The sequence below is a fragment of the Cryptomeria japonica genome, chromosome 1, assembly GCF_030272615.1.
Source record: "Cryptomeria japonica chromosome 1, Sugi_1.0, whole genome shotgun sequence".
Taxonomy (NCBI): domain Eukaryota; kingdom Viridiplantae; phylum Streptophyta; class Pinopsida; order Cupressales; family Cupressaceae; genus Cryptomeria; species Cryptomeria japonica.
Genome location: NC_081405.1, coordinates 433,544,840 through 433,557,428, shown reverse-complemented (window position 1 = coordinate 433,557,428; position 12,589 = coordinate 433,544,840). Strand labels below are relative to the sequence as shown.

General features: G+C 39.0%; 1 protein-coding gene across 2 annotated transcripts in view; it reads right to left on the bottom strand.

Moving 5' to 3' along the window:
* LOC131064918 (transmembrane emp24 domain-containing protein p24delta3) overlaps positions 1–12,589 on the bottom strand; it is a 79,934-nt gene that overhangs the window by 23,479 nt on the left and 43,866 nt on the right. For both annotated transcript variants that reach the window (XR_009111331.2, XM_057999251.2), the window contains exons 2-3: positions 9,591–9,800; positions 9,346–9,422 (exon numbers count right to left, since the gene is read on the bottom strand). Coding sequence is in view for 1 of the 2 variants with exons in the window: in XM_057999251.2 (XP_057855234.1) it covers positions 9,346–9,422; positions 9,591–9,800 (287 nt within the window). In the remaining variant the exon portion in view is untranslated. The remainder of the gene's footprint in view (positions 1–9,345; positions 9,423–9,590; positions 9,801–12,589) is intronic.

The following is a 12,589-nucleotide window of genomic DNA, read 5'->3' as shown; positions in this document are numbered from 1 at the left end:
TTTCATTGAAGTAATGGTGAAATATGTCGTTTTTCTTGCAATTTGCATGGTTTCTTGTTGAGTCTTCAATCTTAGATGGTAGATAATTAGATGAATGGAGGAAATGTGATTGATTGATGGTGGAATTCGTACATCCATACTACTAGCAGTTTGTTGATTGCAGACTTGCCTTGCGTAGTCAACTGGAATCATTCAGCCTAAGCTCAATTTCAATTTGTTGCCTCTTCATTGATATGCATCAACTTGGATGGTATCTATGCCTGCGGTGATAACTTGAACATCATAAAGCTCCCCTTAGAAGATTGCACTAGTCTTGTGTAGATGTTCCATTGATGTCAAAACAAGACCTAGTTAGAGTTTCATCAAAAGGTCAAGTCATTGCTCCTACATTCTTAGTATTAGGATTAGATCCTCTCTTCGCCCTTATCCTTTTTCTATTTTTTTTAATCTAAGTTAGTAAGAGCCTGTGTCCAGCAAAGCAGATCGGAAGTTCAATGTAAGTCCCCTTGTGATTCCAGCAAATCACATCATACCACTGGAGCTTGTCCACACGTGGAGACCCCACTAAAAGAACCTTGGAGTCTACCTAACTGATCCTTTACGCGAATCTTCAGCAGTTAGAGACTATTTTCTCAAGAGAGGATAAGATGCCTTTAGGTATTTTATTCTGTGTATGATTGTGTACAAAATACACGTCAACAGGTACCTAAATCGAAGATGAAGGAGAAGATTCTGAGGGAAATTCATAATTCACCTCTCGCAAGTCACCCAGGGTACCTCAAGACATACGGGCAGGTTCAGGAGAGGTTCTCCTAGAAGGGACTAAAGGATGATATCCTACAATACATATGGGAGTGTTCCACTTGCCAACGGAATAAATCTGAGCATACCCTGCCCACAGGGTTACTTCAGCCCTTGCCAATACCTGAACACAAATGGGAGAGCATTTCGATGGATTTCATCACTAGGCTTCCGAAAGTGCAAAAGAGAGATTGCATTTATGTCGTGGTGGACCGTTTGACTAAATATGCCCATTTCTTTGCCATTCCCTCAGGATGCCAAGCAGCACAAGTGGTCGAATTGTTTTTCCGGGAGATGTTCCGCTTGCATGGTCTTCTGCGGAACATAGTCAATGACAAGGATAGCCGTTTCCTCAGCACCTTCTGGATGGAGTTATTTTGGTTGGCTGGAACAGAGTTGTCACCAAGCACGAGCTACCACCCACAAACGGATGGTCAGACGGAGATTGTGAACAAATGGTTGGAGGGTTACCTCAGGAACTACGTTTCAGCACAGCAAAAGGCATGGGTCCGTTGGTTGCACTTGGGAGAACACTGTTACAACACTACCCATCACATGTCGATAGGTATGTCGCCCTTCAAGGCACTTTATGGGTATGAACCGTCGTCTTTTGTGGATCTGGCAATAGGTGACAATTGTGCACCAAGAGCCAAGGATTGGTTGCAGGAAAGTTTGGATATCCTAAGGTCTCTCAAGGACAACCTGCAGAGGGCTCAGAACCAACAAAAGATGTATGCATTGTCGATCGACATAGGGTTGAGCGGAGCTTTGAGGTAGGAGATTTAGTTTACCTCCGGCTACAGCCGTACAGACAATCATCCCTGAAGAAAAGTGGTGCCGAGAAGTTGCAACCGCGCTTCTATGGACCCTACAGAGTGGTTCAGAGGGTGGGTGTGTTGGCATTTGCATGAAGATTGCATTAATGATATGTTATGTTGTCATTGATGTCAATTAACCGGTAATGATATTGTTGTAATGATGTTTTGTAACTGGTAGGAAGAGCTAGTGAAGGAAAATATAACCGATAGGAAGAATTTGTGAAATGAAGTTTTACTTATGTCAGTAAAAGCATTTGGATGTTTATGAATTTGAAGTTGTTTACTGTTAGTTTGTTGTAACAGTCAACCGGTTTATCTTGAGGGTTTTATCTTGACAGTGATATTGCATTGATAGTTATAAGTTTACTTTGAGAGATTGATTTTGAGATTGGTGAAGTTAGTATCATTTTTTCTATCTACTGATTCACCCCCCCCCCTCTTTCTCAGTAGTCAACCGGATTCTTATTCTTTCATCATACCATCAATTGGTATCAGAGCGTATCAAGTCCTCTAAGGTCTAAGCCTAACAGCTTGAGGTAAAGATCTTGTAGATCATGATGAAGAAGGAAGGTCCGAAGTTTAATAGAGAGAACTATAGGATATGGAGTGATAGAATGAAAATTTATATCAAGAGTCTAGGAAATCAATATTGGGAACATGTTGTTACTCAATATGTTGCACCTAGTGGGAATATGACTGATGATCAGAAAAAAGAGCAAAGAAAACAATCAAGCATTAGAGGCTATTATCAGTTCTTTGTCTGATGTAGAGTATGTAGATGTTCATGGTATAGAGACTGCATATGATGTATGGAAAAAACTTGAAGAGATTTATAGTGGTGATGAACATGTTAAGATTGCTAAAGAAGAGAGTCTAAGAGGAAAGTTTGATGATGTGCAGATGGCTGAAGGTGAGAATATCCAACAGTATGGTCAAAGGATAAAAGAGATAGTCGGTGAAATTAAGAGTGCAGGAGGTAAAGTGGAAGATATCACAGTGATCAGTAAGGTACTGAGAACCCTGCTACCGGTCTATGCTATCCAAGTTGAAGCCATTCAGGAGCTAAAATCTATTGACAAAACTAAGGTAACCCTCGACTCCATCATTGGCAAGCTTACTGCTTTTGAATTAAATGGTTATGGTGGTAGTGTACAGAAATCCGAGTCTGCATTTAGAGCTTTTGTTTCTAACCCATCTATGAGGAAAAGTAGAGATGTCACTCACAGTTATGAATCTAGATCCAGCAGAGAAGTTGATGATGAAGACAGTTTAGTTGAGCTTGAAGCATTGTTGGCCAAGCGGTTGCCCAGATGTACTGGTAAATATAGAGGTAAATTACCTTTGAAATGTTTTGCATGCAACAAGATTGAGCACATAGCTGCTAACTGTCCTAATGGTGATAATGAGCACAAACGAGAGAAATCCAAGAAGTATAAGGGTAAAGGCAAAAGAGATTGTCTTATTGTTGTTGATGGTAGTATCATTGATGAGGAATCTGATGGTGCTGCTAATGAAGATATTGTGTTTGTAGCCATTAAAGAGGAGATATCTAATCAGAAGGCGTTAGTATCTCGAATGGATAACTCTAATGATTGGATCATTGATAGGTTGTTCACATCACATGACTGGTGACCGGAGCAAATTTCTTTCTTTGAAGGAATTTGATGGCGGAGTTGTAAGATTTGGTAATGACTCACCCTGCATGGTTAAAGGTAAGGGAACTATTTCTCTTAATGGAAAGAGCGGTGCAGATGATGTCTACTGGGTTGAAGGTTTAAAGCACAATCTTTTGAGTGTGGCACAACTCAATGACAGAGGATACCCATTGGAGTTTAAGAACGGTATGTGCAAAATCTATGGGAACAAAGGTGAACTAATTGCAATCAGGAAGCAAACTAAAGGTAACCTATTTCACCTTAATCCTAAAGTCAACATCTGTTTAATTGCAAAGATAGATGATAGTTGGCTTTGGCATAGGAGATTTTGTCATATAAACTTTGATAACATTGTTAAAGTGAGTAAGTCCAAGACAGCGAGAGGTTTGCCTTAGTTGGACAAACCGGTTAATGCTCTCTGTAAGGAATGTCAGTTGGGAAAGATGACATCCTTAACTTTCAAGAGCAAATCTTTTTCAGCGGAACATCTGTTAGATTTGGTTCATACAGATCTTTGTGGACCAATAAGGACAAAAAGTATTCAAGTTGACGGATATTTTATGATCTTCACTGATGATTGCTCAAGGATGATGTGGGTCACATTCTCTAAGGATAAGACTGAAGCTTTTAGTAAGTTCAAGGCATTCAGGGCCTTCGCTGAGAAGGAGAGCGGTAAGAAGATAAAGTGTCTGAGGACAGATCAAGGCAATGAATTTACTTCTGAGGAATTTACTAGATATTGTGAAGAAAATGGTATCAAATGGCAACTTTTTGCACTAAGGACACCACAGCAGAATGGTATCGTAGAGAAACAACCGGTCAGTTGTTGAAGCTGCTAGGACGATGTTGATACAAGGAGGTGTAGCGAAAATTTTTTGGAGGGAAGCTGTCAACACAGCTGTCCACACTATGAACCAGATTCTGGTAAAGAGAGGTAAGGACAAGACTCCTTATGAATACTGGTATGGAAGATCACCTAATGTTAGTTATTTCAAGATATTTGGAAGCAAATGTTTTATTAAGAGAGGTGATTATGTTAGCAAATTTGAGGCTAAAAGTGATGAAGGTATATTTCTTGGTTATTCCACCAAGAGTAAGGCCTACAAGTGTTTTAACAACTGGACACAGAGAATTATTGAAAGTGTTGATGTTCGAGTGGATGAATATCCTGAAGTCTCAGAGGAAACCAGTTTGGAGAAAAAGGATGAAGATCCTTGCATTTTGTTTTTGGAACCAGAAACTGTGAAACCTGAAATCGGTAAAGCAAATACCGATGTACCAGTTCAACCGGAACAGATAAATTCAGAAGAAGATGATGATAATGAAGAAGATGAACCTAAAGATAATGATCATGTTATTCCGAGATATGTGAGACTCAATCACAATCCTGAGCAAATTATTGGAGATAAGGATGCTAGAGTACTAACTAGAAGAAGAATCAGAGAGAATTCTTGCATGATCTCCACTATTGAACCAAGAACTGCTAAGGAAGCATTTGGTGATGATCATTGGGTTTAAGCTATGGAGGAGGAACTAGATCAAATTGAGAAGAACAACACATGGACCCTAGTAGCCAGACCGGTAAATAAAAATGTGATAGGTACTAAGTGGGTATTCAGGAACAAGTTGAATGAAGATGGTGTTGTAGTTCGCAACAAAGCTAGGTTGGTTTGTAAAGGATATGCACAAGAGGAAGGAGAAGATTATGGTGAGACTTTTGCACCAGTGGAAAGACTGGAAGGTGTCAGAACTTTACTTGCATTTGCAGCACATAAGAAATTCAAGGTATACCAGATGGATGTTAAGTTAGCATTTTTGAATGGGATACTGGAAGAAGTATACATTGAGCAGCCAGATGGTTATGCTTTGACTAATGAGAAAGACATGGTATGCAGATTGCATAAGGCTTTATATGGATTAAAGCAGGCACCGAGAGCATGGTATGAAAGGCTTCATACACATCTGATGAAGATAGGTTTTCTGAGAACCAGTGAAGATAGCAACATATATCTCAAATTTGAAGGAGATAAAATATTGGTCAGCGAAGTATTTGTAGATGATATCATATTTGGAGGTAATGATGACATGAGCAATGATTTTGCAGATGAAATGAAAAATGAGTTTGAAATGTCTCTAGTGGGTGAAATAAAAAATTTCATAGGCTTGCAAATACAGCAAATGAAGAATGGTATTTTCATCACACAGTCTAAGTATGTGAAAGAGGTCTTGAAGACATTTGGTATGAGTGACTGTAAACCAGTTGGGACACCAATGGTTACAGGTTGTAAGTTGTCTAAGGAAGATGAATCCACATCTGTTGATGAGAAGGAATACAGGTCAATGATTGGAAAATTGCACTAAGTTGTTCACAGCAGACCGAATATAGCTCATGCAGTTGGGCTAGTTGCTAGATTCCAGAAGAATCCTAAGGAAACACATTTGATAGCAACCAAGAGGATTTTTAGATATTTGAAAGGTATTGTTGACCATGAATTATGGTATCCATATGGAGGACACTTTGACTTGAAGGTGTACACAGATGCAGATTGGGTAGGAAATGTTGATGATAGTGAAAGCACAACCTGTGGAGCATTTTTTCTTGGAGGAAGACTTGTTTCATGGAGTAGTAAGAAGAAGAGTTGTACATCACAATCTACTGTTGAAGCTGAGTATGTTGTAGCTTACATGAATTGTACCCAGGTTATCTGGATGAGACACATTTTGGAAGGTTTTAAGATGAAGATTTCAGAACCTGCAAAGATCTTATGTGATAATACAAGTGCCATAAATATTTCCAAAAACCCTGTTTTGCACGCACGAACCAAGTATATTGAATTGAAGTATCATTTCTTAAGGGAAAAAGTGCAGAGTAAAGATGTGATCTTGGAGCATGTTTCTACCAAGGAGCAGCTTGCACATATCTTTACTAAACCTCTACCTAAGACTACTTTTGAGTATCTTAGAAGTCAGCTAGGGGTTGTACCCCTTCATGAGTTCAGTTGAGCATGATGTAGATTACATCAGTCCCGGAGCTACTTGCAGAATTTTACAGCAGGATTGGTATAGAAGTGGAGTTATTCCACAGGGGGAGCATCAAGTTGCAAGTTGTCGATGCTGAACAATGACATTTGACATTGCATGTTTTACTTTCAATTTGGCATCGCTGTCAAAGGGGGAGAAGAACTATGTGATTTGTATGATTGACAGAGAGAAGGAAGACAAGTTGAAGACAAGGTGAATACTTGGTAATGTAAACCAGGATTCCTATTCACAATCACAACAATCAATGGTATTGATATTTGTATTGCCATCAATGCCAAAGGGGGAGATTGTTGGCATTTGCATGAAGATTGCATTAATGATATGTTATGTTGTCATTGATGTCAATTAACCAGTAATGATATTGTTGATATTGTTGTAATGATGTTTTGTAACCGGTAGGAAGAGCTAGTGAAGGAAACTATAACCGGTAGGAAGAATTGTGAAATGAAGTTTTACTTATGTCAGTAAAAGCATTTGGATGTTTATGAGTTTGAAGTTGTTTACTGTTAGTTTGTTGTAACAGTCAACCGGTTTATCTTGAGGGTTTTTATCTTAACAGTGATATTGCATTGATAGTTCTAAGTTTACTTTGAGAGATTGATTTTGAGATTGGTGAAGTTAGTATCAGTTTTTCTATCTACTAATTCACCCCCTCCCTCTCAGTAGTCAATCGGATTCTTATTCTTTCATCATACCATCAGGGTGAAGTTGCCTACGAGTTGGAGCTTCCCGAGGGAAGTCAGATTCACAATGTCTTTCATGTCTCATGCCTTAAAAAGGCAATCAGACAACGTGTCATGGTTTCTGTGGAACTTCCGCCCATGAACGAAGAAGGAAAACTTATTCTAGAGCCTGCAGAGATCATCAATGTCAGAGAGAAAAAGTAGAGGTCGCGTATCATCAAGGAGTATCTAGTTCATTGGAAGGATCTACCCATTGAAGACGCCACCTGGGAAGGCGAACAGATCTTGGAGCACCCAAGGCTGCAATTGCTTGAGGGCAAGCAATTCTTGGGCCGGGAGGACTGTAATGTCTCCAATATAATTAAATAATTTAATTAATTATTGTATGGCCCTGAATTTAATAATAAAATCTTTCGGGCCCCTTTTATTAGTTAAGTTTTTACCTTGCCCCGTCGACCTGTTTGTTACCCTTCGGGAAGTTTCCCGGAGCCCATTTATATGGCCGAGTTTGGCTTAGTTGTAGGTAGGTGAATTTGGTATTTTTGCTCTATGTGTGAGAATTCCTACTGGAGTTCAATTGTCAGCCATTTCGGAGGTGGAAGATCCTCCCTACTTGGCATCCATAGTTTCGGTGGGAGTAACTACTGGTACTCTGCTCTGCTCTCAATTCGAGATTATTGTAATCTGAAGTGCTATCATTTTTTAATCTGAATTTCTACTTGCATGTCTAGTGTGTTCATTCTTGTGCCAAATTGTGTTAATCTGATTATATTGTCCACCTTGCACTACACGGCATAATATTTGGTGTTTCCCTTCACCTCTCAATACTAGAGTTGTCCGTACGTGAAGGAAAGTAGTTGGTGGTGAATCGACAACTCTATTCATTGCACGGAGGGAAGGAATTGATGTTGTACGGCCTCTAGACCGTACGCTGGGGTAGAAGGAAGTGACCGTATGGTCACATTCTTGCCATATGGGCAGCATAACACCACCGTACGGGTGGAGTGTAGCCATCGTACGGACATGTATGCTGAGTGTAGTTACCGTACGGACATGTATGCGTACGGAGTAGCACAGCGGGGGGGTTTGTCATACGGTACGGTGTAGCACCGTACATTGAGTTCTTAGCCACCGTACGGGTGTGAGAGTCTTTGGGGGAGGTGTCGTATGGCTGGGGTGTCGTCAGGTACATTACAGCTCACCTTCACAGCTCATAAAATGGCTTGCCAACAACCTAAATCTCCAACACAAGAGCCACAAAAAAGCATCTCAATGCCATTTTCGACTGTAGAGAACCAGTGGCCATGGGGTTTGTGAAAGAATTGCTGGGAGATACAAGATTGGGTGAAGGCAGACCACCTATGTCAAAGGCTTGCATAAACGAAGAATTAATAGCAAAGTTTTGTCGATAGCAATTCTGGACAAGAGGTTGAAGTTGTGACTGTTACGCTTATTTCTGACAGCAATATACAAAGGTGATACTATAACCCCAAAGGTTGGTACAGAACCTAGAAAAAGCTTCATAGGTCAATGTTGGGGTAACACCATAACAATGATGGATATCTGCCTTGGATAGAAAGAGAATGTAATGATTTACCGTGAACTTCAGGAGGTTAGGGCCTTCTGCAGAGATTTAGGCCATGTTGTGGAGATCTTGTTGGTTACTCACAACAGCCTTCTGAAGGTCTCTAGAGCATTACCATGCTACAGCTTACAAAAGGAAAATCAACCCTGCTAAAAATTGCTGCTAGGTTCGCAAAGGTGTCAAATTTCCACCTCTTGGGATGCATAGTTCTGGAATGCAGTACAATTGAAGACAGCAAGGTGTCATGGAGGTTCTTCTTCATGAATTAGATGGCTGTGGCGAAGCTGCCACTGGTGCTGTGGGTTGGTGGCATGTCAGTGAGGGCATATGGGTGATGAAATATAATGTTGCTGTTTTTGGTTTTTGAGAATTTGGCCATAAGAATCCTATGTAGATTTTGACCATTTTTAATAGAACTGTTAAGGGATCTTCAAAATGTGGTCATTATTATCTATTACTATTTGAAAAAAATGGTTATGGGAATAGATATTTTACCTTTTCCTTTTGTAATGAGCTATATGAAGTATTGAAAAGATTTATGGGTCAGGGCCCTAATAGAACCCTCTCCATTTGATCAAAGAAAAAATGATGTTTGCTTTGGAGAAACAAATCATTAGAAATATTCCTGCACCAATCATTCCCATCATCTCTTTCTCCCTTTGTCGAATATTTCATTTCATGACCTAAATATCAAAATTGAAAAAAGAAAGTAGTTCTCTATATATTCTTTCATCTCATAAAATGAAACTTGAAGCAATTACCTGTCTTTTATATACAACAAGTTATCATGAATAGCCTCTATTGCTCCTTCAAGTTTTGTCAATTCCAGTTCAACACCCTGCAGTTTTGAATATACATATTATGACTTGATGGGCCACATTGAAATCACATATATTCATCATCCAATGTGACAAAAAACAAGGAACATATGAAAACAGCCACAGATAAATAAAAGGTCACAAAATCAGAGGACAAATATTTGAAATACAAAACAAGGACAGCTTACTTCAATTTTATCTTTTCTTGCAATTGTTTCCCAATCTTTGGCTGCAAGCCCAACCTTCCAGTCAAGATCTACAGTAGAAATTGCTCCTTCTTGAGGATTTGTTATCCAAAAGCATGCTGTATAAGTACCAGGTTCCTTTGACGTGAATCCAAATTGACCTGACAAAACATTTTCTGCGTGGTGTAATGAACCTCCATAAGGTGAATTCACCTGCACAACAGATCCTTAGTATTCACTCCAAATATAAGCTACATCATTTGCTATCATCCAATTCCCAGTTACATTCAAGTAAATAGTTCTAAAATGTTGCTCTATATATTGCCCAATGAATATAATAAAAAATTATAAAGAAGAGAATAAGTAAACCCAAAAACACTTCTTTCCATGACATTTTTTATGAGATTTCTACATTTCTCTTTAGCTGTCTTGTCTCAGATCCCATTTAAATTATCCAATTAGAAATAGAATAGACTCTAATCAGCCCTCAAGTTTCATCCAAGAAAGAAAGCTATGGCCTCCTCTGGCCCTTCCGATTCTACAACAAGAAGTACAGAAAGATTCATAGAAAATTTCAATGGACAATCTGCTGACATTTTCTGCAACAGGAAAAGAAAATAGTAAATTGGCCAAATTTTCCAGACAGAATAGCAAATGGCTGTAGAAACCCCTCCAAGGATTCAATAGGCCCTAGAATTAGTAAATGCAGGTTATAGAATCTTCAGGAGAAAGCCTTAATTTTGGATCTATGGATAATTATCTAAGACCAATGACACTTATGGGACCTTTTTTCCCATGAATAGAATTAAAACAAATAAAGTTTATAAAACTTTACTAAAGAATAAAATAGCAATTTATTTAATTTAAAAAAGAGAGATGTGAAACAAAAGGATGAATAGAAATTACTTTCAAATTAAAAAAAACGTTATAAGGTTAAAAAAAGAACCTTACAAAAAATAAAACACTCATATTTGAGTGAATTCTTATGAGAAGAGTGCATATAGAAATTAAAAATTGTAATGATGTAATGAACAGGTGTGATGACTGGAAGCCACCCATTAGATTAATATACAAACCGATGGAATGATTGTAAAACAACATGTTTATTATCATTCTTGGAAGAGGTAGTTTGGTAGGTAGACTATGGACATAGGCGAAGGGGTGTAAAATGTGTGTCCAAATTAGGGTAGAATGTACAACCAGGATTGTCCTACCAAGGCTGTGATGCATGGGCACATTTTGTATTGATTACACAAGTTCCTCCTAGAATGTGTCATAGTTACAAGACCTTACCACTGTTCTTCCAAGGGTGTGGAGCTACTTGCTGGGTTTATCTCATATAAGTATAATGTGACTTTTGACTCAAATGTAATATTTGAAAGTTGATGATAATGATATAAACTTCTACTTATTTAATAATTGAATTTCATATTCTAGATGTTTAACATTGTGTTTAATTAAATATTGTTCATAAATATATTGAATAACTAAATTAGTACTATAAATTGTGCTCATGTATATATATATATATATATATATATATATGAAAGACGACGATAAAATATGAACTTCTACTCTTTATTTAATAATTGAATTTCATATGGCCTGTTAATGGGCAATTTAGGGTTGATCCTTCTTCTTTGCATACGAGAAAGGTGAGATGGGAAAGGCCAAGTCAAGGATGGGTGAAGATAAACTTCGATGGTGCCTCTAAAGGAAATCCTAGAGTGTCTGGGATTGGTTGCGTAGCTCGGAATGAGTATGGAGTAATATTAGCTATTGGAGCTCAACAAATCAAGGATGGAACCAATAATGAGGCCGAAGCTCAAGCGGCTTTAATTGCACTTGGGCTAGCTAGGCGTCTCAGTGTTTCTAAATAATAGTAATTGCTATGGCATCGGGTGAAGCCCAAAATTGGAAGATCAATAAATATATCAGATTGATTTTGAATCTTCTTGAACAATTTCAAGACTTTAGATTCTCCCATGTATTAAGGGAAGGTAATGAACTAGCTGACAGGGCATCGAATTGGGCGTGCAGATTAGACAGTGTGGATAATATAGAATGGTGGGATGAAAACGAAAAAATCCCCTTCTCAATCCATAAGGATGCCAGCAGTGTTAGTGAGATGATAGCAGGGGGTATGCAAAGGTAGAGCTTCCCATTGAGTAGACCTAGCGGATGGGATGGATCTGTCTAGGCAAACCGACAGTCTGCATTCAATGCTGACATTTTCAGTAGCTACGCTCCCATGAGCGTACCTTCCAAAGTGGGGAGAATGGGCTTAAGTTGCTCAAACAACTTTCTAACCTCAATGTTGAGGGCTTGACAAAAAGGAGATAGAGGGGTTGTGTTGAGCTTTCGACTGAAAGGAGATAGAGGTGCTTGTAGGCCGAGCAGCCATGAAGCCAACTTCTCACTAGGAGCTGCAAAACAATAGGGTGCTTTCAAGGGGGTCATTACAGAGGAACGCATGAGGCATATTTTCAAAATTGAAGACCCTCAGTTCGTAGGCATGGTGGACATGCTGTTGGAAGAAAAATACATGAATTCTTTATTTAGATTTCCAACAAATGCAGATGTAGCTTCCATTTTTTTGGCTTGGTGCTTGGAGTTGGGAACAAAGGAGGATGCAAAATGGGTGATGAGAGAGTGTGTCAGAGAAGAATGGAAAGAGGGGTCTCAACGCCTTCTTAGTAATGGTACGACCGAGAGAAGGTTTTGTTACAAAGGATGGAAAGTGGGTGCATGTGGCTGAGTTCAAGCCACCATTGAGGCCATTTTTAGTTTGGGGTGCTGATGATGACCATGAAGCAAGGAGGGATGAAGCGCAAGATGGATGGAGGCATATTAAAGATTATCTCAGAAATAGAGAGGCAGCTATGCAAGAGCAGGCAGGAGAGGACGTAAAGAAGAAGAACAAGAAGAAGCCATATTTCAAGGAGGACTATTGGCTCAGTAGACGAATCAGTAAAGGAGAATCTTCCAAACACTAAAAGATA